This window comes from Lissotriton vulgaris, chromosome 12 (assembly GCF_964263255.1).
Source record: "Lissotriton vulgaris chromosome 12, aLisVul1.2, whole genome shotgun sequence".
In the NCBI taxonomy this organism is placed as follows: Eukaryota; Metazoa; Chordata; class Amphibia; order Caudata; family Salamandridae; genus Lissotriton; species Lissotriton vulgaris.
Window position 1 is genome coordinate 546,090,727 of NC_141700.1, and position 26,229 is coordinate 546,116,955.

The following is a 26,229-nucleotide window of genomic DNA, read 5'->3' on the forward strand; positions in this document are numbered from 1 at the left end:
TTGATCAACAAACAAAGGTGCAAACTTGCATTTGCTTTGGGACCAGGATTCAGAGGCAGTGGCAGGGGTACACACTTCACATCCCACTGCTTCCGCCTTCACTGAGGTCCTAGTTGCCAGCAACGCCTGTGCTGGTTACCTTCACCTAGGCTTCAAGCTGGACTGGTGCTGACTCCCCAGGCTGGATCTGATGTCCTGGCCCCTCTGGCAATGGTTGTAAGGCAGCAAATATCTATTGGTGGACAGAACAAAAGGTCTTTACACAAGGCATACAAATAATCTATCAACCGAGAGGATAGTCTCAAAATACTTCCTAGTCTTGCGACGCCCCAAATATTAGCAAGGCACCCAAGAACCCCTTCATTTATCTGAGAGTAAAGACCCTGGACCTATTACTCTATTTGAAGCAGCTAAGGAAGTCTGTGTTCATGTACTAAATTCTGAGGAAAAGAGAAAAACAAAACGGACATACTCCAAATCCTTACATTTGTGTATTCCTATATTATTCTTTTGAAGACCCTCAAGAAAAAAGGAAATGTTCTACACTTTTACTCATAGACTTTACATTACTTGCACAGGACTGCAGACAATTCTAAAAGGATTTCTCTTAATAAAAACACCTACATTGTACGCTTAGGACCATTCTCTCATGTTATAGGTGCAGCAGGAAAATCTAAAACTGCTAATTTTAACAGGGATTCTTATTACATAAAGAACTAAAAACTTCAACATAGTGGGTACTTATATTTCTCCAGCAGAACATGTTGTGACAAACAAACTCCTGTAAAACAATATTTTCTTCAAAAATGTTTGCTAAGGATCATATGGGTGTCTTTCCTGCATTCTACTTTTCACGATCCAAACTATGCAACATCAGCTCTAATAAGGACTGTCAGCTTATTTACACAGACTAGCTAACAATAATGGTGTTATCACATGAGAATTTTAGAACAAAAACTACCCACATCTAGTTCCCCTAAAGGTCAAATAAGGGAACAGCAATCTAGACTACTCATCCTTTCATAATTTCATCAGACAGGATGGGCAGTAACGTAGCATATATATTTATTCATTTTATTAATGCTAACAATGTTTAAAACAGTATTACTGAATAGCCTCTTAAATGTCTCTTGGTTGTTTCACAGACAGCTTAGACAGACTCAAAAGAGATTGAGAAAAAGAAAGTGAAAACATAAATTTGCCTACCCTTAATTTGTAGAGGAGCTAGCCTCCTTCCCCTATTTCGACAGTCGGAATCCTGAAACAGGTTTCACTTCTGTCGACACTATCTACTTCTATTTGTGGTTGTTGGGCACAAATACACTTGTGGGAGGTAAATAGGACATGTAGCTAGCTAGAAAACATTAATAATAAATCATCAATTCCTTTAGCATGTATACTAGTTGTAACATGAGGGCACATGAATTCAAACTAAATCCCATTGCCTCCTTATCTCAGCCCTTGCACAGTAATCTTCAAACTAAAAGCATTAGTGCTATATTCATGGCAAAGCTATTCTCTGAATCAGAGCTCACATATACCATTATATTTTCTTCTGTTCATATGAGTGCACAAAAACTTGCTTTTGCCAAAAATAGTAAGCAAAACTTCTCTTTCTCTCCCTGCGCTGCCATCTCGTCTTTCAAAACGTTTCAGAGGTTGAAGTGTCAAAGCAAACCTTGCTCTGAGCCCTGTTAGGCTGCTAAATGCAGAACTCGACCTTTCACACTTACCATCTGTCCTATTTGTGGGCAAGGCTTTCCATGCAGCTTTTCCAATTCAGAGTGACCTTGGAGACCGATAGCTGAAAAGCAGTCCTATTCCATTCCTGTTTGCCAGTAATTTAGAGGTATGCTTAATAACTTCTGCTGGTTTTTTATATTTAGTTTCATTTGTGTGAAGTGTGCAGTGTGATTTTCTAGCAGTATAGAGGTCAGCTTTTTGTGTTATACTTAAATGTGTGCATTTACTAAAGCCTAAGAGCAGTTTGAAAGCTGCTCTGAGAGGCAGAACTGCTTTTAAACAGTGAAGTTTGCCCACTTTCAACTTTGGTGTTAGGGGCAGTTAAAATGAATGACCTACAATGTTTTGGCATATTAATCATCCCCAGAATGTCCTCTACATATCCCAGAGATGGGGGATCAGAAATGTATAAGGTACACCCTTATAAAAATGAGTTTTGTACGCCTGAGTAAAGCGACATATCACATGTAAGTTTCCCCCCATTGTGATAAAGCGTCGCTTAAATTCCACTTTGATACTAGGAGTTCACAGTATGATTATTAGGCATTATAAAGATTAAAAAACGCATTTAGTGCACTTATTTTTAATAACATTTTTTTTTCATATAATAAAAAAAAATGTATAACACCAATCATTTTGATGGTTCCACATATGGAAAGCAAGCTTCATTCCATTCCTATCATATTTAAACACATTCATTTATAACCCTAAGCACAGAAGCCTTACTTGAAACATGAAAATTCTGTGCCACTTTTTAAGGGACAGTTATTATTTAACATCAAAACTACAGATGTGCTTATGTAAAAAGCCATAAAGAAAGGAATATCCCTACTTTCAATTTTGTTCTCTGTTATCCTAAATAAAGAAACTGTTTTTTGTAATTTTTAAGATTAGCCTGTAATGCAGGCTTTTATACCAGGTTTACACTGACTTAAAATCTAGTTGACTCAGCAGTTTCCTTGTGACTTGCGGTCAGGAATAGCCATGTGCTATTGACGCAGCTGTTGCTGTGACCAGCAGGCGTCAAATTCTCACGCCTTTCAAGCTAGCACAAATCTATTGTTCTGTAATGTGTGTTTAGTTCAGCAACAACCAAATTCACTGAGGTGATGTGAATGCCTTTTAATATCTAATACAATGTAATCTAATTTTATCTTTAGCACGGTGGCAATTTGCACATATTTATAATGTCTTTCTTTGTCAATTTTAATGGTAGCGGTCAGCTATTTAGCATATGTTACATAATTCATTTCTGGATTTTTATTTAATATGTAATTAAATTACATTTTGCATAACAGAATGAAGACAAAAAAACACATTGAGCTCATTCCAGACATTTACAGAAGGGGGTCATACACTCAGAACACTCAAAACAGCACGCTTACGGCTAGCCATTCTTACACAAAAAGTGCAATCGCTACTTACTCACAGAAGTACCACCGATGTCAAATCACAAACCACATAGACATTTAAACACATAATTAATCAACCCACAAATCAACACTTAGGACAGAACCAAGAGACAGCCCACAGACTGTACTGAAACCAAACCATTTGTGAATACGAATTGTAAGTCATATTTACAAGAAAAGCTCTCAAAAATAGCCCAAAAAGACTGCACAAAAACAGCCCAAATACTGTTTCATGTTCAAGAAGCCAAAATACACCAACTTTGCCAGTTTTGGCTGGCAGAACACTCAAAAGGTGCTCTGCATATCATTACTAAGTGCACAGAGCAGGATCCTTTTTTATGTACATATTTTAATTTCATGGGGTGCTGAGTCACCAAGGAAGAAATACGTTTTTTATACCTAAACCTATTTAGGTATCCCCTCTAGGGGAGCCGGCAGATTCCGTTCTAATTCCATTATGGTACCTCCAAGAAAGCAACACATTCTACGAAGTGTGCTAAGAACAGGCATGCCAAGAATATTACAGTATATGTAATATTATACGCAAAGTAGCACTTATCTAAATGTGTGCTGTTCAAGTTTTATAAAATGTAGAGAAAAGTCTCCTCATTTCCTGCCTACACAAATTGTAATTCATATATATCCAAATTCCAAATATTGGCCAATTTCTATACAATTCTAAAACCAAAAAGCGTTGCAACAAACAACCTTACCAAGCACAAATCTCCAACCTCCTACTGCCAAGTTCTGAGTGACCTAACGGTCGTTTTAGAATACTCGCGCCAAAAAGCTTCTCAGTCAGGTGCGGTAAACATTTGGAGGATCAAATCAGGAAGACCAGAAATATACTGGGCTGCAGTGACAGAGAATCTCCGTGCACGGTACTTACTTAGTAGAGTCCTGTCCTGTCCTCAGTAGATTCCTGTCTCCTGTCAAGACCACTCCCTTGGATAGCCGCTTCTCTGATGAGGTCTACATTTCGGGCGCCATTTGAAGAAATATAAACCTCCTAAGGGGTTCACTTATACACTTGGTTCTTTTAACCAACAAAGAAGAGATTGGCACAGAAGCTGTAATATAAAAATAACAGTTTATTAATCTCAGATGAATGAGGGAGACTGCGTCATACAGTACCCTCAGACCACTGTAGGAGCCAGTCTAAGGAGTACAGAGAACAGGGGCCTTAATTATGCAAAGGTTACATTAGTCCGCATAAAACCAAGGGGAGGTCCTGGCACATACCAGCATGCAAAAATACTAATATGGGTATACAAAATTTGCTTGCTCAACAAAGTGGGAGGAGAGACTAAACTGAGCACATCAGTAAGAATAGCCTAACAGTTCTATACTAGGAGCAGGTGTATTCTATCAGCTAGGCCTTTCTGGGCATGTGCAAGGTTCTGGAAGAGGGTGAAAGCCCATGGCAAGCACATGGCTAACTAAGATGGCTGCCTAATACAAAATGGCTTTCAGCTCATGCTAACAGATTCCTGTAATCTTTAACAGGGAGATCATGTCAGGCCAAGTTCCCACCCATCCTAGGAGGGGATTCCGCCCAAACAACAGAAGTTCTGTTTTATCTGGATTACATTGTAATTTGTTGGTCTCAGCCAGTAAAGCAAGGCTACCATACAATAAGCGAATGTATCCTTTGCCTTTATAGAATACCCATCATAGGTGAGCAGGAGTTTGGTATCAGCTGCATATGAGAAGACCTTGATGTTAAATGATTCAACCAAATACACCAGGGAGGACAGATAAATGTCGAAACTCGTAGGACTACGTAAGGAGCCTTGCAGCATCCCCCATTTCAGCTTTTTTGCTCCAGAGGCATATGGTTTTTATCAAACCACCTGCTCACATCCCTACCGCAATACAGAAGCTAAAAAATAATTAGTAATTTCTTAAACTTTTTGGAACACTGTATATTCTACCTAGAAATATGGTAAGATTTTCTCTAGAGAGCCTTTATTTTACAGCACTAGAGCCATGCTGTGCGAGAGAAGTACTAACCTTTCAGCACCTCTTCAAAGATGCTGATGCTGGTAACGTTACCTGTCATCTGCAACTCCAGGACCTATTCAACAAATACAGTTTAAATGCACCTCCTTTGCGAGTTGTCATAGGCTACAACCTATCAGTTGTGCAGAAATTGCAACCTGTTTTTTATAGATTGCCTGGCGAAGTTCCCCATGTAAAAAAATACTAATATCATTTATAGATGGAGAGCAGCACACAAGGGAGAAATAAACACAGAGTGCACACAAAGTGGCAGTTGTCTGATGGTGTGGGGGGGCAGTACACGAGGCCGGTACATGGAATCCATTTTTAGAAGCTTTTTCATTTGTACTTAAAAAGCAAAACCGCAATCCTATCTCTGTTAGTTTATTGTAAAAATACTACGGTTTCGTGAACGCATTGTGTTCTGAGAGTGTGTTGAATGTTGTTTTAACAAGATTATTTAAGAAGTGCCCGCCCTCCATAGTCCACAGAGACAGCACGTTTTGGACACAATGTCTGTTTAATGCATTGTTAAGCTGTCTCTGTGGGCTACTAACAAACTAAACCAATGAAATAAAAAGAATTCCAAAAGACACTGCCAAGAGCCAATAAAATATATAGACGGAATGTGGGCGGGGCTTAATGCCATGTCTCGAAGAGACAGCGCAAGGGCTGCCTAGGCGAACCTAAAAACAATTGTAAGCAACCACACGCTTTAAGACCTCTCAATAAGTAGTTGGTAAGCCCACAGTCGGTCATTTGCAATCAGACAGCTTGAGCTGTCTGATACTAAGAGCACAATAGTCAACTACCAAGGGTTACTCTGTTGTTAATGTCCTTCTCCCCAAGTTTTGACCCTAAGAAATAGGCAAGGGCTTACCTAGAAGGAGACAGCCTCTAACAACTGTTATAGTCAGGGGCAGAAAGTCTATAATGCCTCCAATGAGGGTAGAACAGTCTAAATTAAACAAGGGGGAACAGAAAGGAAATCTTTGGAGTATTGCAGCAGAAGTCAATGCCGCTATTATTAGCCCTGTGTCACGTCATCGGCTGTATTGGAAGGTTAGTGTATCATTCAGTCTTGGTGGGTGTGTAGCGTGTCGGTAGGATGGCAGTGTAGCCTGGAGAAATACAGTGAGTCAATTTGAAAACAATTAATAACAACGTGTAGATGGCAAAAATGGGACTGAAGCATCGGTTACACTCTCTGTTAGAGAGGTGTTGAAAATACTAAATAAACTAATGTAACGACAATATGTTAAAATAGGATGCGCTACTGCATATTTATTATGACACAAGTACAAAAACGCAATAAGTAAAAAAGTAAAACGTGTACTACTTAAACTTGACTTCCCAGCACAGCAGAGATGATGGTACTGTACCCCCTTGACGTCATGTCTGACTTCACCCCAAACAGTCCCAGAGGGGATTTTTCTGATGCATCCTTCTACCAAAAGCAGAATCTGTTACTTTCTAAAGAAACGTCAGAAGCCACTTCTGCAAAAAAAAAGTGCCGGAAGTGGATAAGAATGTGTGCGTGTGTGTGTTTGAGAATCCTTCTGCAATATCGTGAACCCCGACTTTCGCCCTCTGAAATCTTCTGCACGTTAGGGTAACTTGTTGTGCACGGAGGTCTCCGTGCCCCGAGAGCAGCATGTTTAGGCTGAATAAGTTTACTCGGAGGATGTGGTGAGTAGACTTCAGTCTCTTTGGCTGTTTGCAGCATCCAGTCAGTGGTAAATCTTGCCCAACGCCAACGGCGTGAGCCCACGTCATGTTATATCCGCTTCCACTGGCCGTCTCATCCTCTGTCTGGGGTGTGTCTACCTGTCCCTTGGTGTGTCTTGGCCCCGGTCTCTAGCTAACCGCCGTGTTAAAAACGACAATGTCGCGTTCTCTGTCTCTGTCATTTCATATACTCTCCTAGCATGTCTCTTGTGCTTTGTAACCTACCCCTCCTCCAGCCTGTCTTATCCTGTGTTTCTGACATGTCGCAGTCTCATTCTGTGGCAGGCCTTGCTCTTGATTTGTTACACTAGTTGTCATTGGTCATAATTCATCTAATCTGGCTGTCTCATCCACGCTGTGTTTTATGTCATTAATATCTTCATTCATTCTTGAATCAACATGCCCACTTCATTTTCGAAGAAGACAAGGGAAGAATTTACAGGCAATTACAACGTAATACTACTGCCCTGAATGTATGAATATTTACATTGTAACTACTTAAATCTTGCCATTACAACTCCACATTGTAATCTGATATTTGTTCTTTAATAGTGACATCTGACCTCTTTCTCTGCCACAGGCCAGCTTAAATGGTGTAACATGCCTGTCATAAGTTAACATGTATGCAAACAAATATTTCATACCTTTTTAAGGATTGCATCTTGATAATGGGTTTTACCTCTTGATGTCCTGATGAAGGTGCTGATGAAATTATCACTATCTGAGCCAAAACATAATTGACAGCACACCTGCTGTTGCATTGACAGTTTGTAAATAAAATTTGTTAATGTAATGTTACCCTTTTGTGTAATGTCATATGTAATAGTGTAATATTTGCAATAAACAAGATTTAAAGAAAATCTTAGACATGCCACGTACTTCGGAGATGGTATATGTGTCTGTGCCAGTCCATTAAGGCCACTGTGGTATGTGTATGGTAGAATGTTGCAGAATAAATGTTATGTATCTGAGATTTTTTACTGCTAAGCATTTGGAAGGAGTCAGGTTCTATGGGGCTGAGCCATGGAGGAGTGGTCATTTCGAGTTTGGAGTGTATTATGGATGTGCAACTTCTGTCTGACATTAAATGAACATTCCTTTATATCGATCAATTTTAAATGCATTTAGGGGGTTCTTTCTCCTATTTTCTCTACTCTTCTTACATTTTTGTGATAAATATTAATATCAGATAGTATAAGTGTTTGTACAGCCTACGAAGTACAAAGGTGGTGGCTTTGCATTATTGAAGGTGTAGCATGAGTAATCAATGTCTCCATGAAGTAATGTTATGGGTGAAAGTATCAAAATAATTATTCCAACCAACTAAGGACTTCCCTATTTGGGCACAAGCCTAATAAAATATTTATTGGCCAGTCCAAAAAGGTTTCCACAGAGTGTCTAGAAGGGTGATAACATGCCCTTTGCCTGTGGCAAGCCTTGCCTTCTGTCTTTGCAATATTTCCTCCTCAATCTTGGTCATGATGTATCACTTGACTTTGCCGGTCTCACCTGTGGGATTTTTTGTCACTTGATTAATGCAGTTATTGTCCTTGGTGGCAAGGTTTGCCATCTATGTGCCAGAGCTTCTCTGTCTGTGACAGGTATGGTTGTATGTCTGCCTCGGGTCTCATCTGTCAATCAATCAATCAATCAGGAGTTTGTTAAAGCGCGACTACACACCCGTAAGGGTCTCAAGGCGCTAGGGGTGGGGGGTGCAGGTTCCATTCCATCAAGGAGGGGGTCTGTCGAAGAGCCAGGTTTTGAGGTTTCTTGCGAAGATGGGGAGCGATGTTGTCTGTCTGAGGTGGAGCGGAAGGGCGTTCCATGCTTTGGCCGCGAGGAAGGAGAAGGAGCGGCCTCCCGATCTGGTCTTTCTGGTTCGGGGGACCACGGCGTAGGAAAGCTGGGCTGATCGTAGGGTCCTTTGGGGTGCGTGGAATTTGAGTCGGCTGTTCAGGTATGCTGGTCCGGTGCCGTGGAGGGCCTTGTGTGCGTGGGTGAGCATCTTAAAGGTGATTCTCGCTTCGATGGGGAGCCAGTGGAGTGTGCGCAGGTGCTGGGAGATGTGGCAGTGTTTTGGCAGGTTGAGGACCAGTCTTGCGGAGGCGTTCTGGATGTTCTGTAGCTTGCGGATGAGGTTTTTGTTTATTCCGGCGTAGAGTGCGTTGCCGTAGTCGAGTCTGCTGGTGACCAGGGCGTGAGTGACTGTCTTTCGGTGTTCGAGGGGGATCCATTTGAAGGTCTTACGAAGGAGGCGGAGGGTGTGGAAGCAGGAAGATGAGACAGAGTTGATCTGGCGGTCCATTTTGAGCTCGGAGTCCAGGATGATTCCCAGGTTGCGTGCGTGGTCTGTGGGGGTTGGTGGGTTTCCGAGGGCGGTGGGCCACCAGGTGTCGCTCCAGGCGTCGGGGTTTGGGCCCATGATGAGTACTTCTGTTTTGTTGGTGTTTAGTTGAAGGCAGCTGTTTTTCATCCATTTGGCGACGGCTTCCATGGCTTCTCGAAAGTTGCGTCTGGCGGTGTTGGGCTCGTTGGATAGGGAGAGGATGAGCTGGGTGTCGTCTGCATATGACACGATGTTGAGTCCGTAGGTTCTGACGATGGGGGCAAGTGGAGCCATGTAGACGTTGAAGAGCGTCGGGCTGAGGGAGGAGCCCTGGGGGACTCCGCAGGTGATCGGTGTGGGGTCCGAGAGGAAAGGGGGGAGTCTGACTCGCTGCGTCCTGCCGGAGAGGAAGGAGCAGATCCAGTCGAGGGCCTTGTCCTGGATTCCTGCATCGTAGAGTCTGCATATTAGGGTGCGGTGGGAGACTGTGTCGAACGCCGCTGATAGGTCGAGGAGGATGAGGGCTACTGTTTCTCCTTTGTCCAGTAAGGTGCGGATGTCGTCTGTTGCGGCGAGGAGGGCGGTTTCCGTACTGTGGTTTTTTCTGAAGCCGGATTGGGAGGAGTCGAGGATGTTGTGTTCTTCAATGAATGTGGCGAGTTGGCTGTTGATGGCTTTCTCGATGACTTTCGCTGGGAACGGGGGCAGGGAGATGGGTCTGTAGTTTTTGAGGTCGGTGGGGTCCGCTGAGGGTTTCTTTAGGAGGGGGTTGACCTCGGCGTGTTTCCAGTCGTCGGGGAACGAGGCGGTTGCCAGGGAGCGGTTGATGGTTTGGCGGAGCATGGGTGCGATGGTGTTGGCGGCTCTGTTGAAGATGTGGTGGGGGCAGGGGTCCGTGGGGGCCCCTGAGTGGATTGACTTTATTGTCTTCAGTGTGTCTGCGGTGGTGATGGCTGTCCAGTCATCAATCGCTGGTTTCCGGGTGTCGGGGGTGGTTGGTGAGGGTTCAGTGTGTTGGTTGTCTTCGTCTAAGTTGTCGTAGATGCTCTTGATTTTGTGGTGGAAAAAGATGCTGAGTTTGTCACAGAGGTCTTGTGAGGGAGGGATGTCGGTAGACTCGCTGGTGGGTTGGGCGAACTCCTTGATGATGCTGAAGAGTTCCTTGCTGTTGTGTGCGTGGGTGGAGATTCTGTCTTCAATCGCTTTTTTCCTCGTTTCTCTGATGAGTTGATGGTGGGCGTTGGTGGCGGCTCTGAAGTTGTTGTGGGCTTCTGTGGATTTGGTGTTTCTCCAGGCCTTTTCAAGGCGGCGGCATGTGCGCCTGGACTCTCGAAGTTCGGTGGTAAACCATCTGGCTTTCTTGGCACGGGTATTGTTTTTCTTGAGGGGGGCAATGGTGTTGGTGCTGTCCGAGATCCATCTATGCAGGGTTCGAGCTGCGGTGTTGGGGTCGTCGTTTTCCGCGATGGTTGGGGTGGAGTTGTTGAGTGAGGAGGTGAGCTGGTCATCGGTGATTTTGGTCCAGTTTCTTTGTGGAAGCAGGTGCTGGTGTCTGTGGATGGTGGGTGTTCTGAAGGTGAAGTGGACGCAACGATGGTCGGTCCATGGTAGTTTGGTGGTGTGGCTGAAGGTGATGGAGTTTCCTGTAGTGAAGAGGGGGTCGAGGGTGTGTCCTGCTGAGTGCGTGGGCTCGGTCACGATCTGGCGGAGTCCAATGTTGTGGAGGTTGTCCAGGAGGGATGTGGTGTTGGGGTCCAGTTGATTGTCGAGGTGGAAGTTGAGGTCTCCCAGCAGGGTGTAGTTGGTGGATGCGATGGCCTGCGGGGAGATAATGTCCGTGATGGAGTTGGCGAAGGGTCCGCGGGGTCCAGGGGGTCGGTAGATGAGGGTTCCTCGGAGGGCGGCGGTGGGGCTGGCCAGTATCTTTAAGTGAAGGTGTTCCATCAGTTCTGTGGACTCGTCAGGGAGTGTGCTCAGGCGGAGGCTGGATTTGTGGACGATGGCGATTCCTCCTCCTGGGTGGATGGGGCGGTCCTTCCTGGAGATCTTGTATCCTTGGGGGATGGCGATGGCGATGTCCGGTCCCGAGGTGGTGTTGGTCCAGGTTTCGGTGAAGAATGCTACGTCTGGGGTGGTGCTGTCGATGAGGTCCCAGATTTCTGTTGCGTGTTTGTGGAGGGATCGGACGTTGAGGAGGATGCATTGCAGGGTCTTCGGTTCGGTTGTGTTCTTGTGGGCGGGTTGTGCTGTATCCGTGTTCTTGGCGGTGCTGCAGGTGTGCCGGCAGCGGTGACAGCTGAAGGGTCCATGGGTGTCGGCTGGTGATGCTAGCTTGCAGTTGTTGTTGCAGCCTGGGTTGAGTGCGTGGAGTGCTGCTGGGTCGTAGCGTTGGCGGGGCGGAGGTCCAGGGTTCCTGGTGCTGGTTGCGGACGGGTCGCAGACGGGTGCAGACGTGCTTGCCTTTGACGCGCCTTCGGTGCACCAGCGGCGCGCTCGCGGCCGCTGCGCGGCCGCGCAGTGGCCGCCATTAAGTAGGGCTCGGGGAGGGCTGGACAGCTGGGAGGCGGGGAGGGGAGCTGGATTGGGCTGGTCGTGCTGGGAGGGGCAATGCGACTCCTCGTCCATCTGTAAATGTCCAGTATTTGTAAAGCGCGAACAATTACCCGAAGGTGTCAAGGCGCTGGGGGCCGTCGGGAAGATTAAGCGAGCCATTGCCCAGAGTCACATGGTGCTGGGCTGATCTGCCACCAGTGCCAGGGATCGAACCGTGAGCCCCCGGGTTCCGAGTCAGTCGTCCTGGCCACTGCGCCACACCTCGTCCATCTGTAACATGTCTTACTCTGTCTTCTATGGGTCTCTTATTCTAATTTTTTGTCTGGTCACCTCTTCTGCCCGAGGCCTGTCTCTCCATCTGCTCCGTGACAGAAATAAATATAAAGAGGTTAGGTTTTGAACACTAAGCATGAGTTTCTTCTGTATAAGCGTCTTACTCACCGACAGAGTAACAGGAAGAGGCACAAGTTATCGATTAGCTATAGCAGTAAATACCAAATATTTCCTGTTTGAGGGGTTACATGTGCAGTGCTACTATATGCATATGTGTATATTGGGATTAGGGCAGGGTGGAATATTCCATTTCACTGGCCAAATTGGCGGAAGTGTGGATGTCTGCTCACAGAGCAGGGGAAGGAGTAGTTGGGGCACTTTCTAAATGGTGCCAAAGGAGAGACCCTGTGGTTTGTTATTACTAAAAGGTGTCAGAAATACTGACTGAAAAAAAGACGTGTGAGGGGGTGTTGGTCTTAGGGGAGTCCTAATTATCAATTGAATTATAATGGCAAAGAAATATAGAACACTTTTCATACTGTATACCCAAATATTGTAAAATAAACAAATCCACCAAAGATGTAAAAAATATAATTAACACAATTTATTATAGTACCTCCCTTAAGGGTTACATTCTAAATTATTAAAAAACATAAAAATAATTTTCCACATAATAAAAGATTTGTGATAAAAGACCGTCAAAAGAAAGAGTCGACGCAGCGTTTCGGTGTTTGTTTACAATAGTCACACCTTCATCAGGACATTTTGACAATTGACTTGTAATCTGATTTGAAGCTTTTATTTAAATTTAAAAGACTTCTAAATCGACTGGAAACTTGTATCAATCTGTTTCTTCTGATAATGTGGTACCTGCGATAAGGCAACTGTGCATTTTAGTTCAACACGGAGGAGCCACCGTAATTTACTAAGTGGCCGTTTTCAATGGGAGTCTCGGATCCCTTCGTCAATTCGGAATCATGAGATGTATGCTCGTTTTTGCGCGGCAAGTGGGATTAATTAATCACTCGTCCGGTGCGGGAATTATTAAAATCGTTTCCTGTTTTTCATCAGCCTTAATAAGTGGATTCGGCCTCCCTGCTCCTCCGTGTTCGAGTCCTCCAGGAAGGAGGCTGATGAAAAACAGGAAGCGATTTTAATAATTCCCGCACCGGACGAGTGATTAATTAATCCCACTTGCCGCGCAAAAACGAGCATACATCTCGTGATTCCGAATTGACGAAGGGATCCGAGACTCCCATTGAAAACGGCCACTTAGTAAATTACGGTGGCTCCTCCGTGTTGAACTAAAATGCACAGTTGCCTTATCGCAGGTACCACATTATCAGAAGAAACATATTGATACAAGTTTCCAGTCGATTTAGAAGTCTTTTAAATTTAAATAAAAGCTTCAAATCAGATTACAAGTCAGCTGTCAAACTGTCCTGATGAAGGTGTGACTATTGTAAACAAACACCGAAACGCCGCGTCGACTTTTTCTTTTGACTGTCTTTTATCACAAATCTTTTATTACGTGGAAAATTATTTTAATGTTTTTTAATAATTTAGAATGTAAGCCTTAAGGGAGGTACTATAATAAATTGTGTTAATTATATTTTTTACATCTTTGGTGGATTTGTTTATTTTACAATATTTGGGTATACAGTATGAAAAGTGTTCTATATTTCTTTGCCATTATAATTCAATTGATAATTAGGACTCCCCTAAGACCAACACCCCCTCACACGTCTTTTTTCAGTCAGTATTTCTGACCCCTTTTAGTAATAACAAACCACAGGGTCTCTCCTTTGGCACTGTTTACTCCCCTCCCTGTGTAAACTACCAGGGGAACCTTCCAATAAATTTGTTGCACTTTCTAAATGTGCATGACGGTTTGGCCAGCCGTCTTGGGCTGGCCAAACAGACATGTGCACTTAACAAGTTCTCCACTGGGCTGTAATGCACAGTCTGGGTGAAGAAAATGTCCAGGTTCCCAGTCCCTGTCTGTGCGTCGAACCACGGCGCTCAGACCAATTATGATGCTGCTGTCATGGTGACAGCAGCATAATTATTGGCTTAGGGAAGCCTGGGTGCTTCCTGCTTCCATTTCACACAGAAGCAGAGGATGGAGGGGAGGCGGCAGCTGGCCAGCCGGCCAGCCGACCAGTCGGTGGGTAAGTGATCTCTCCTCTTTTGCTTTTTTTAAGCCCCTCTCCTCACCTCTCTACTCTATGCACGATAGCAGCCACCACTGTAAGGGGGCGGTACAAAAGGGGGTAGTGATGGACGGAGCATCTGAACCAATCAAACACTCACACCTAGTCAACAGATCGGGGTTTAATCCATCACCGTTCTTTAGCCCACTCTGCCACCCCAGTTCAGACATGGCCATATGCAAATCAGTCTGACCCTGTGCCTCATGGGAACAGTCCAGCCCGAACTGCCAAGCCATGCCTTCCCTGGACCGGAAACAAGCTTCCTAGGACCGGTTTCTGGCACTCCAGCCGTCTTCAGCCAGGCTTGCTTGAATCCAGTGGCAAAGTGAGCAAGAGACTCACGTCTGAGCATACCCTGCCAACTTATGGCGAACAAAGCGGTACAAAAGGGGGTAGTGATGGACGGAGCATCTGAACCAATCAAACACTCACACCCAGTCAACAGATCAGGGTTTAATCCATCACCGTTCTTTAGCCCACTCTGCCACCCCAGTTCAGACATGGCCATTAGCAAATCAGTCTGACCCTGTGCCTCATGGGAACAGTCCAACCCGAACTGCCAAGCCATGCCTTCTCTGGACCCGAAACAAGCTTCCTAGGACCGGTTTCTGGCATTCCAGCCGTCTTCAGCCAGGCTTGCCTGAATCCAGTGGCAAAGTGAGCAAGGGACTCACGTCTGAGCATACCCTGCTAACTAATGGCGAACAAAGCGGTACAAAAGGGGGTAGTGATGGACGGAGCATCTGAACCAATCAAACACTCACACCCAGTCAACAGATCTGGGTTTAATCCATCACCGTTCTTTAGCCCACTCTGCCACCCCAGTTCAGACATGGCCATATGCAAATCAGTCTGACCCTGTGCCTCATGGGAACAGTCCAGCCCGAACTGCCAAGCCATGCCTTCCCTGGACCGGAAACAAGCTTCCTAGGACCGGTTTCTGGCATTCCAGCCGTCTTCAGCCAGGCTTGCTTGAATCCAGTGGCAAAGTGAGCAAGGGACTCACGTCTGAGCATACCCTGCCAACTGTAAGGAGGAGCTCATTGGTAAAAGGAGGGGAGCTATATGGTACCTTATTCTTATTTATCATTGATAGGTCAATTGTATACGGTAAGTGAGGAGCCAGTGGGAATGTTTGTGAATTAGCAAAAAAGCTGCAACTTACCTGCAAGAGTAGGCAAAATCGCAACATGAGCCTATTACAATGTTTTGGCAGCAGCTTTGTGAACCAGGACTCCAATCTTTTCTGTTCCCAACTGAAAATGAATCCCCCATACAATCCCAGTGCCGTGCTGTTGATATTATGTTCACAAATGCCACTGTGGTCTTGCGGATGAAATTGCTCCACTTCCCTTCTGGGATCACTCCAGAATACTTATTTTCCAAATGGTACCTTTTTCCTAAACTGAAACTCTTAAGAATCATCCTATTTGTTTTCAAAGAACTGAAATAAGATTCACCCTTTAAAGGCTTTTTCCCTTAATGAGAGCCTCTACTATTCTGAAATGCTCTACGTGCATATGGTTGAATCTAAAGCCCTAAAATAAAGAATCAAAAGCGGTCACAGGTTCAAGGCCCTAGCAAGAAGTTTCTAATCTCTGTCACTAAGCAATACACATTCTTCAAGCCAAGCATTGCTCATACCAACTGTCTTGGATGGAAATGGCATACACCCAAAGTGGTAAAGACCCTCGGCTTCACACACACCAAAAACAGCAGATAAATCACACCCTTGCTGCAACCAGATAGCAAACTCCATCTTGTTAAAGATACTTGAGACCAGGGTGTCAAAGCACCATTGTGAGGCCATACTAATAGCAGAACATCCATTATTCAAGCCTCTATAAAATTAAACACTAACTACCAAAATTGGTGTGGAACAATAAAATCACCTCCGCCCAAAACAACCCTAAATTGCTTACAACACAGTCCAGATGCGGCTGTACCAACACCCAGTCTTCCTTCATCATCACTTATTCTTTGTGATCGATTGATTGATTTGAGAAACTACCTAACATAGGTTGATCCTATAGAGGGCCACCCTACAGCGAGGTATAATAGTTGTGCAGAATAACTCAAAAGTTAATTTGCGTTTCCTAATGGTGCTTGTAGCACTAGGTCCCCTCTCTCTCTACATTTTGGGGGCAACCCTATCTTGCTAGAAGATGCTGTGAGTCTTCACGTAACTGTCGAACTCACTGCCTCTGAACTAGGTGCTGCCCCAAACTGAGATATTCCATGGCATGTATAAAAGTGTGTTGAACACTTTCTGCGATTCCTAAGGGGTCGCAAATTACCTACCTCATGAATATTAATGAGGTTGATCGCACTTGCGGGAACCTAGAACTGACATTGGATTGTAAGATGCCCAAGGCGTTAGTATTAGAGGTGCAAAATAATTGATAGGGGTGCCATAAACCAAACAGAATGTGTTACAATGTTTCGAAGAGTGAGTTTTGCAAATGCTGCAAGAGGTAGTTTTGAGGAACCCAAAAAGAGGGTATCTAGTGGATGCTCAATGAGTGTACTCTGAATCTAAATATATTTAATATTAGCAATGACCAAAGAGAGCATGCCCCTGGGCTGTGTATAGGGGCTAGAAAAGTGGGCATCAGACATAACAATGGAGCGGTAGGTTTTAGGATGTGCTGTTATGATACAAATTGTACTGTTCAGGTATTCTCCACCCAAGGTTTTCGCTTAGTGCTTAAGTCAGTGTTCTGGCTGGACTCTGCCTACTCTTACCTGGTCTGATGTATCCACTATTTTCTTTTTATTACAGTTCAAGCTTGAAAGGCCTGGACGAGGAGGAGCTGGATCATGTGATGAGGCGGGATAGAGACCCGCGCCGATTCCCCATTATCCGCAGCAATGATGAGCTGGAGTCTTTGTTCTCGCTTCAGGAGGAGGACATGGAAGGGAATCAGGTAAGAATGTAGCCACAACATGTCTGCCTAGTCGCGAAGCCATCATGCAAAGAGGTGTGTTTGTAAACAACAAGGGACCCTAAGTAGATCAGCAAAGGACCTTAGGGAACAATCTTTTGAAAACAACAGTGGTCCTATGCAAAAAGAAATCGTAAACATGAATACAGACACAGTGGATTCTGTATTAAAGTGACTTGTCCAGCCGGACAGTGGTCAGCAAGTATATTTATAGTATAAAGCAAAAATACACAGAGAATATCCTTCGACACTCTCACAATGTGGGGCACAAGCCTGTACCTCAATTATACAAGAACACTTTAGTACATTCAATGTGACACAGAAAGGGCTTTTTAGGCAAAAAAAGCTTCAGTTGTTCATTAGATCTCAATGTGAACAGATATTCAAATATGCACCATTACATCAACGCAGTACTTGGTTTACACATTGTATATGGCACATGAATTGGTCGACGGCGTTTCGATCCCACATTTAGATAGCTGGGATCATCATCAGGACATTACATAAATGCCTAATAGTTATAAGCCTCATGAACCATAAAAATCATGGTCAATGAGCCCGGGTGGTATTACGGGTTTCGAGCGGTCACCAGGAATCATGGCCGGTCATGACGATCGTGAATGCGATCGAGAGTTGGGTGGGACGGGTACCGGATCAGTCGGTATCGAGTCCAGGCCGTCAATGCGTCTCGGGAACAGATGTTCGTCATGCAAAGAGGTGCCATCGGAAAGACCCAAGAATCTAGGAATCTTACCAGGCCACTGTAAATAACGTATAAGGTTGAACATTTAAATCCATTCCAAACTAGTATGCTGTGATTTATTCTTTCTTTATTCTATTTAGCTGAGAAAAGTACAGTTGATACACATTTCACTCCGGTGCATTAGCCGAAGAGCTTTTTCAAAGCTTCAACGATTTCTTTCAGCATGGCTTTGGGAAATCACAGTTTGTAAGTGTGATCTGAAAGTCATGTCATACTTTTACCAGTAAATTGCATCATCGTATTCTTGGTCACCTCTGTATTTAGTTTATTTCTTGGTGCGTCTAGTGTTTCTAGTTCACCTATGAGCTGCATGTTTCTCTCCCAAAAATTAAATGAATAAAAAAATACGGCACTCGTTTGGATTGGATTTTAATTACTTCACCTCTTATTTTATTTTTAGTGGTATCATAAGATTTTGAAATTCGCCAATCCTGACCGCAGAACCACATCCAGAGGAATCAAAAATAACACCTAGAGTCTAGACAAAAAAGTTCAACTTCAGACTCGGTATGGAGCCTTCCTTTCCAATCAGCCCCTTTCTTTACATTGAGAAGATATCAGAAACATGGTTTTTGATTGTTACGCTGGTGTATTCTGCGCATAATTACTCTCTATGGGGATGTCCTCTATGTCACACATGACGATGTATGCCCAGCAATGACGCTTGTGAGCGGAGCATATGGGCAAACATTCAGGCTGCTGTGATATCCTTACTGCCTACCTGGCATGTAAGGTAACTTGTGGTTCTTTATTGTTCTTCATTGTTTTGTGGCCAGATGGGCCAACAAGTAATGTGATATTTGTGCCATATTGAATAAAAAACAAGTAAAAAGAAAAAAAAATACTTATTCCCACTAGTCACTCGGGTTCATAGCTATGAAAAATATACTTTCTCCCTTGTGCCTCTGATTAACGACTACGTATCAGGTCCTATACAACTGCCCCTTGCAATAAAGTTGAGCCCTGGACGTATTTTCTGACTCCAATAGTATTAGTGGCTATGGCTGGTGCATTGTTTGAATATGAGACCTATTTCACTGTTACTTTTTTCTAGATGTCTTAACCGCATCATTGCTACTGTATATTCCCATGCTGTGCTGCAATTTTCAAAATCCCATTGTTTGTGACAAGGTCAACTCGTCAAACGCACAGCGCAGGTAACACCCATGACGAGTTGACCTTGTCACAAGCATCGAAGGTGTTAACCCACCTTCCCTGTTCACCCCTTCAGATGACTCCTGTAAGTCATGCAGTGGCTCTTGGAACCAGAAAGTGTTCAGGCGTGTGTTGTGGTGGTGGACTTAGTTTGATGTTGTGGTGGAGGAGTCATGCGAGGAGTGGTGGGTGAGGACCACTACACAATGGCCCCTATCTCCTACAATCCCATAGTAGGGATACACTGCTTTCCCTTGGACGACATGACACAACGTTATCATCAGCCTTGTACATGAACTCTTAAGTTCCTGATGACAAAGGATGTGTCATTGCCATTAGTCCAGAACAGAGAATGCCGTTAAATGGAATTACCCACAATGAAAATTCATTACAAAGTACAGTTCCAGTAAACCATTACAACAAAAAATGTTTAACCATTGGGATGAATTGTTTATTTTCATTGTAAGAAATGAAAGATTTGCAGTAGAAATCGCTGCATGTTTTCTAATAGCGTTAAGTTTAGTTGCATTATAAAAGTGAGGGTTAGGCTCCGGACAGAGTGAAGGGTATGGTTAGGTTTAGAGGCTTGGAAAAGTGAATCAAAAGGGATTCGTTTTGGAAAAGGGGTTGAGTATTAGGATTTGGGTGATGTACATAGTTAGGGCAAAGAGTTAGGATTATTGGCTAAAAAAGGAATTGCAATTCATGGTGGGTTACAGGGATGTTGTCACAAATTGGGTTATTAGTTGTGCAGCATGTGAGTTCTGCACAAGTAATGGGTCCACAATTGTTTCCTTTCTGATAACAAAGCATTCATTTGTAGCACTTGGCTCTCTAAGGGTAGTGAAGCAGAGCAGTCCAAGGCCTACTCAGGGGTGTTGGTGTGAGCTAGTAATCACCATTCACTGGCACTCAGTAATCATTAGCAATAAACGATTGTCCAGTCAGTGCTTTTTTTTCTTATGGAAAGGCACATTTATAACACACACAAACACACAACTAAATGCTACACATTCATAGACAAATATGTATCTCAGGGTGATGGAATTGCCTTTAGTAACATTCTGAAATCACATTTGACCTCTAGTGGGTCATGACCCCCAAATGTACAGTAACTCTCCACCTATCCCAGGTAGAACATCACAATAAGACTCCCTCACTTCTCTGTCCCACCACCCCTCCAAAGCACTGGCAAAAAAGTAATCTCTTACGACTGGAAATCAAGAGAAGCCCAAAACTTCTCTTTTTTTAAACTAGTGCTGTCAGCGCTCCGTGCAGGGTAAAGATGTGGCAGATAGATATGTATCAGTTTCTGTATTGCGTTAAGACAGGTGCAATCTTGCAGAGATTGCCGTACCACTGATGTGCCACCACTCATCCTTGCCCAACACATCCCTGTTTGTGAACAGTTGAAACACTGAGTACCACCCTAGAAAGGCATGATGCATTGTTTAATTTTGAATGGTTAATCTCTTTGGTAAACAAATTAATCCTTTTTGCTAACCATTTTGCTGTGTGTGAAATAATCCAGTCGAAAATCATCCTGCTCTCTGGTGCATTACAGTATTTTTTTCGGTTTTGACTTCCTCAATGTCAGCCTAGAGTTTCATCTATGTGTCATTGAGGTATGGAGACCTTGGCCACAGGTGGTTCTTCTGAATATCTTTTTCCATCCGTGGGCCATGTTTGCTGTTTTCCTGTCACGACGTGTTTGTGTTACCGATAGTGCCCCTGCCCGATAAGCTGCACCTGATAGGATATCCCTTCGCCCATTCATTGGCCGTTCTGCCTTTGCCAGCTTCAGACATTCAGGGTACCTGAATGTTTATGTATTTGAATCTGTTTGGGATTCCAGCTTTGCTTTTATTCCATCTCATCACCTCATCAGTGCATGCATCCGTTGTACGGTCAGGAGGTTAGAACACCGTAAAGACACATGGCACATAATAAAGCGGCATCCTGGGGCTAGGACGTTCAAGGCTGTAAGCGAGATTTTACAGTAGAACTCCTACACCTTAGTAGTAATTGAGGACAACTGCTTCCTGGCATGTCTGCAAAGAAGGTTGTCTAGAAAATGTTAAGTCTTGTGCGTGATGTACCTTATCTGAAAGGGTTGGTATTTTACCAGGAAATATGAGGAGACAGTGAAAGGAGGAAGTGCTGAGACCCTGCATTAAAATTAGATTAGAGGTACATATTTTAGAAGGAGCTTGTGGTTGGTTCAAGGATGGCCTTGTTCATTTTTGAAGTAAGTTCTTTAAATTTGTGTGGAGCCCCTCTAAGCTTTCCAGGCTGGGGCAAATGGCTGTTGTGCCTCATATGACAGGCCATGTTCGTGGGAAGGCTCTTCACTTGTTGAAGCTCTGTAGATATTGAAGTTATTGTAGTAGGCCACAAATAAAGGTATTGGTATGTATTACAAGCGATATGGTAGTCGAACGATCGCCTGGGACAGTGCAAATGAAAAACATATTTTTTACAGGGACTTTGAGTTGGTGTTTGAAGGAGATGGTGCCATTCAGCATGAATTCCATGTTGCAAACCTTTGTCTCTTCTCCAGATGTTTTGTCTGCTGGTCAGTATGGCTCAGCCACAATCTGGAAGAACTCCTTTTTGGCAGATGGGAAGCACTGTCAGGAGAACCAACTCCCGACAGAACCTTGAGGAGGGGGATCCACAGCCCACACTAGTGTTCTGGGACTCCGATGTCGCGGTAAAGCACTTGAATATGAGACTCTTCCCGGCAAAGCATAATGTTTCACAGCATATTTGCACTTTAGTTTAGATGAGGACGTTACAGCAGATTGTGGACCGGTCAGGCAGCTGAATATAAGCAAGCATCTTTATGGACAAAGTTCATATATTCATATACGTTTTCCAATGCACTGCTCGCCATTGACAAAGAGAAGGAACAGGGTACAACAAGAGGTCTGTTAACCAAACTGGAATGCCAGGTCTAACAGGGAATGAATGCATCCCTAAACACAATGAGAAAGGTTTACTCTCTGTAACTCTCTGTACCATGATTACTGGAGTGTGCTTGTGACAGATAAAACAACAGCACAGACTTGGTGTCCTTCATTGGTGAAAAATGTTTCAAAGACAACTTTTTTTCTGAGTCGGACATTAAGCCTTTGCACAATGAGGACACCTTGATCAAAACAGTCAGAACATTTTAAACACCTTACCTGCATCACGCCACAGCTCGCCAGGATACTCAGCCCACGCCGCCACCGCCGAGAGTCACTTTCCCTGCAGTCTGGTCGCGCCGCCGCTCCGGGACTACGATTCCCGGCAGCCTACGCGGCGGCTCGCGTTGTGACACCGCGAGGGCGCCAGGGGAGGCGCACAAAAGCGCCGAAGGGCCGGCGGAGCCTTGGAAAACTGAACACCTTACCTGCATCACGCCACAGCTCGCCAGGATACTCAGCCCACGCCGCCACCGCCGAGAGTCACTTTCCCTGCAGTCTGGTCGCGCCGCCGCTCCGGGACTACGATTCCAGGCAGCCTACGCGGCGGCGCGCGTTGTGACACCGCGAGGGCGCCAGGGGAGGCGCACAAAAGCGCCGAAGGGCCGGCGGAGCCTTGGAAAACTGAACACCTTACCTGCATCACGCCACAGCTCGCCAGGATACTCAGCCCACGCCGCCACCGCCGAGAGTCACTTTCCCTGCAGTCTGGTCGCGCCGCCGCTCCGGGACTACGATTCCCGGCAGCCTACGCGGCGGCGCGTGTTGTGACACCGCGAGAGCGCCAGGGGAGGCGCACAAAAGCGCCGAAGGACCAGCTTCGCGGGACGCCCGGGGCGAAGCCCGGGCAAAGGGCGGGCCGTCTGAGGCCGTCCGAGGTCGGACAAGGTTGGGTTGGGCCGGGATCCCTGCCCAAACACCTACAGGCCAACAGACGATCATTGACCTGCTAATCCATCGACTGCCAGGTAAAACGTTATTCATTCATTTAAGCTTTACGTCTTGTAATTGAATAAAAGCCATCTGCACACATGCCTGGTATGCCTGGTAAAAAGTTAACACCTGCCACCAACACCATGGAGAACTACTTAGTCCAGGTAGTGGCGAAAATAAATAGCGATAGAAGGTCCTCATTGGGTTTGGACTCATCTACTCAATCCCCATTAGTAGACAAAGAGACAGAGGACTCTTTTGACCTGATGAACACTAGCCTCTCTGGAGTGGCACATGCTTCCGCACAGGACACTGTTACCATTCAACCCAGTGGCATAGTGGCCAGCACTGAAGACAACAGCGATAATGATGTAGTGACTCTGAGCCCTATGATCTGTGAGCCCATTACCCCTTCCACTGTTCCAATTCCAGCACCGAGGGTTACAGGGGCTAAAAGAAAAGCTATACAAAAACGGCCGGGGTTAAGGTCAGCTAAAAATAAAACTGCAACACCACCAAGGAAAATCTCTGTTGAGGAGGAGGATGATTCTTTGGGGGAAACATATGTGACCTTCTCTAATATTCAATTTCAGAAATTTTGCAGTCTGATGGACATAAAAATCAAAGGGATAGTTAAACCTTTGATAAGCAAAATTGATAAGTTATCCGCTGAGGTGACTAAATTGGAAGGTCTCCTTGGTAAAACTCTGGGTGAAGTGGGGAAACTCCCTGAAGTCATCACGTCCAATGTACAACCTTTGGTTAATGACATTCTAGCTACTAAATTGCCACCCACTGTTGCCCCAAACCCCCCAGTGGCTCCTCTGATAAACCTACCGGAAAATAGCTCTGGTGTTGCACCCTCCGCCCATTTTATTGGTGAACCTAATACCTCGAAAGGGTCGTTTGAGCTGGTGGTGGAAGCCTCGCCATTAGTTCTTGTACTAGCAAACGTGCCCCCTCTGGCTTCCGCTGAAGTTGAAACAACAACATCGCTTCTAAACAAATCTTTATCTTGGCTAACCAACAACATGGCCATATCTCCGTGGGGGAAACAGCAACTGGCCGAGGAACTGGTAAATGCAAGAAGAGTGGAGTGGATTGGGAACAGGGAAAAAAAGTTCAAGGGTGATTGCGTTGTGCTTAATCTCTCTGACCCTGATGTATTACCAAACATACTGCCTAACATTTTTCCACCACAGAGACGATCTACTTCTATTGTACCATTGACTCTTGACTTCTTTTACCCCCGGAAAGGCAGAGGCCCCAATCCAAGTACCTTAAGAACAAAATGGAACGCTGTAACCAAAAGGGGTAGTAAGAATTTTGGTTCCGTTGAGTGGGGTCTAGGTTTGGAAAACAGATTTTCTGCTCTTTCCAATCTTGATGCTTGTGATTGACAAATAACTAATTGTAAGCCTCAGCTGCAAATACCCTCAGCCATGTGTACAACAGGGGGGCACAATCGAGTTATGGGCTCACCAAATGAGTTATGTAATCCAGATGTTTCAGTAGGATTAACATATTTAATAGTAGAAGACAATGTTAATGTGGATGTAAATCCGAATGGGCCTGAACACAGTTCTGAAATATGTGTGGAGCATGCCTTTGGGAACTTTCTATCTTGGAATGTAGCAGGGCTTTGTTCCAAAATGGACTGTGGAGAATGGTTTGAATTCGTTAGCAAGTATGACGTCTGCATTTTTCAAGAAACATGGGCCTGTGATCCTGTTTTTGCTTTGGGGTATTTGAATTATTATGTACCGGCTATCAAAGGTCCCAAAGGGAGACCAATGGGAGGTCTCACTATATGGGTCCGTCAGTCCCTGAAGATCTTAGTAAAAAATCTAGAGCTAAATCACAAGGATATCCAGCTCATTAGACTTGAGAGAGACTCTTCCACCTCCATTGACATCTATAATTTATACGCTAGAGGGGGAAATGCTGGTAAATCAGCGGTTTTATTGTCTCTGTACAGTTACCTAGATATTCACTCTTCTGGGAATAACATCATATTGGCAGGAGACCTAAACCGTACTTTTGAACCCCTTGATACTGGTGAGGCTTTTTTAGGTGCGGAGGAAGACAAGATTTGGGAAATCCCTGCACTTGACTTAACCCCAATAACTCGCTGGACCGAGTATATTCTAAGCCTGAATGCTATGTGCCTTGAATATGGGTTAAGGGCCCTGAATGGTCGTACTAAGTCAGACAGAGTATCAGCCATGACTTTTGATAATGGAAGATCTAAGAGTCGTATCGACTATGTTATATGCAGTATGACCCTATGGTCATCCATTATTGATATGGAGGTTAAGGAAAGGCTCGAGAGGGACCACAATCCTCTTTGCGTTCTCCATAAATGGTGGCTGCCTGATGTAATTGCCCCATGTGCTTCTATTGACCCCTTACCCCCGTTGATTGTACCTACAAATGATTTACGTAGGCTGAGGTGGACTAGTGTTAAAACAGATCAGCTGGTTCTGGAAAAAATAAGCATGGCAACTGATAAGGCTATCATGGCCCTTGAGGGTGAAACTGGGCTTCTTCCTAGTAAAAATACTGTCACCAAGGTCCATGAAGTTCTCTTTAATGAAATTAAAGGCCATTTTCTGAAACCGGCAAATAAAAAGATCCATGCCCACAGACCAGCACGATGGTACAATCATGAATGTAGGCTGGCAAGAACCTCCTTGGGTGATGCTATCAAAAACAAGAATTTAGAGGCAATTAGATCTGCCAGGAAGCATTACAAACAGTGTATAGCAACAGCGAAAAAAGATTGGGATGAGGCACACTGGAACAATCTAAAAAATGCAAGTGATCGTAAGGACTCCAGGTTATTTTGGCATATAGTCAAATGGGGACACGACAGGATAGAAGAAGCTAGCACTAATAATGTCCCCCAGGATGCTTGGGTTAAGTTTTTTAGCGAACAGTATGCTTCTAGAGATCAGGCAGTGGATAGAAGGTGCATGCACTGTTTACCAACTGAGGATGACATCTTCACTAAGAATGAAATAGTCACTGCCTTAAAAACTGTTCGAAGTGGGCGGGCTCCTGGTATTGACGGGGTGCCGGCAGATGTTTTCCTGAATGACACTGATAAATGGTGCAAATATATTCATCTGTTGATAAATTTGATTACCAGGGGGGCTGATATTCCAGTGACCTGGAGGGGTGCTGTAATCATCCAGATATACAAGAAAGGAGAT

At 44.6% G+C, this 26,229-nt stretch overlaps 1 protein-coding gene across 3 annotated transcripts in view; it reads left to right on the forward strand.

The window, feature by feature from the left end:
- Positions 1 to 26,229, forward strand: part of ARHGEF2 (Rho/Rac guanine nucleotide exchange factor 2) — an 886,148-nt gene that overhangs the window by 435,038 nt on the left and 424,881 nt on the right. For all 3 annotated transcript variants that reach the window (XM_086945348.1, XM_086945349.1, XM_086945347.1), the window contains exon 3: positions 17,032 to 17,176. In XM_086945348.1, the coding sequence (XP_086801474.1) occupies positions 17,032 to 17,176 (145 nt within the window). The remainder of the gene's footprint in view (positions 1 to 17,031; positions 17,177 to 26,229) is intronic.